This window comes from Mizuhopecten yessoensis, unplaced genomic scaffold, assembly GCF_002113885.1.
Source record: "Mizuhopecten yessoensis strain PY_sf001 unplaced genomic scaffold, ASM211388v2 hete_36103808, whole genome shotgun sequence".
NCBI classification, from domain to species: domain Eukaryota; kingdom Metazoa; phylum Mollusca; class Bivalvia; order Pectinida; family Pectinidae; genus Mizuhopecten; species Mizuhopecten yessoensis.
The window spans coordinates 1,513-2,726 of NW_018483966.1; the positions used below are offsets into that span (position 1 = coordinate 1,513).

The 1,214-nt window shown below is 43.6% G+C and overlaps 1 protein-coding gene across 1 annotated transcript; it reads left to right on the forward strand.

Moving 5' to 3' along the window:
* Nucleotides 1-445: 445 nt before the first annotated feature.
* LOC110444354 (transcription factor SOX-2-like) lies at nucleotides 446-1,209 on the forward strand (the record flags this gene model as incomplete). Its single annotated transcript, XM_021488738.1, has 1 exon — nucleotides 446-1,209. A coding segment is annotated over exon 1 (486 nt), but the record flags the coding sequence as incomplete, so codon positions are not given.
* Between the last annotated feature and the right edge of the window lie 5 nt (nucleotides 1,210-1,214).

Below are 1,214 nucleotides of genomic sequence, written 5' to 3' on the forward strand. Positions count from 1 at the left end.
AGTTATAACCAGAAAATAAAGTAAATATTTCACTATATTATAATATTCTCACACATTTCTATTTCGTTTTATTAGTAAGCGTTCCTTTGCAACTAACAGAAAGAACTTTATTAAAATATGTATTTAAATTTGATTGACATTAAATTTCATCTCATTCCACAACTGACCGTAGTCGTTCCGTTTGACACCCCGGTCAGGAAATCTGCATTTCAATAGTTGGCTCGTCCCCATTTTCCATGAGTTGAACGAAGTTCAGTTGAAACTATTCACTCAGTCGAACCGTCACACAATGCCGGTTACCTGTTAGCCCCGCCCACAATTTTTCTCACCTTGCCCACCACTGAAATTTATTCGCGGCAGTGACACGCAGAACTCAGGAAATTAGCATAGCCTAATTTGATTGGCCGAGAGCGTTTCTGTTTGTTCGCCTCACAATCGATAACCATGTGTTCACTAAAGCATATTAGGCAAAGAAAAAGAGGTGCTTGACTATAGGAGACGTTCTTTTGAAACGCAGAGAAAAGCTGTGGAGATTTATCAATTCTATCTTCTTCTGTTGGACTCGGGTCATATTCATAGCCATTGGACTTCAACAATACACGCAGTTATAAAGAAGTTTGTGAGCCGGTATTGGAAGCTACTGTTTATTTACACGACAAACGTGACTTGTATTACTCGATAAACTCGGCTATCGTGTGTTGTGTTTGTGACTACCCACAGAATATGGAGCAGGACATGTCTAAAGCTCAGTTACAACAAACTCTCGCAGGGGTAGGGGTTTCAAACCCGGGGATGGGGCCGCCACACCAGGCCCATCAGGGACACCCCCAGAATCACCAGGTTCATACGGCACCCCACCCTCACCAGGCTCACTCCCCACCCGAGCAAACGAACATTTCTAACGGACAGGGTGGTGGGGGCCTTACGGCTCAACAGAAGAAAGACTTAGATAGGGTCAAACGCCCTATGAATGCTTTTATGGTGTGGTCGCGAGGTCAGAGAAGGAAAATGGCACAGGAAAACCCCAAAATGCACAACTCTGAAATCAGTAAGCGACTCGGTGCGGAGTGGAAACTTTTGACGGAAACAGAAAAACGTCCGTTTATTGACGAAGCTAAGAGGCTCCGTGCTATTCACATGAAAGAACACCCCGATTACAAATACAGACCACGAAGGAAGACAAAAACTCTCATGAAAAAGGACAAATACGCACT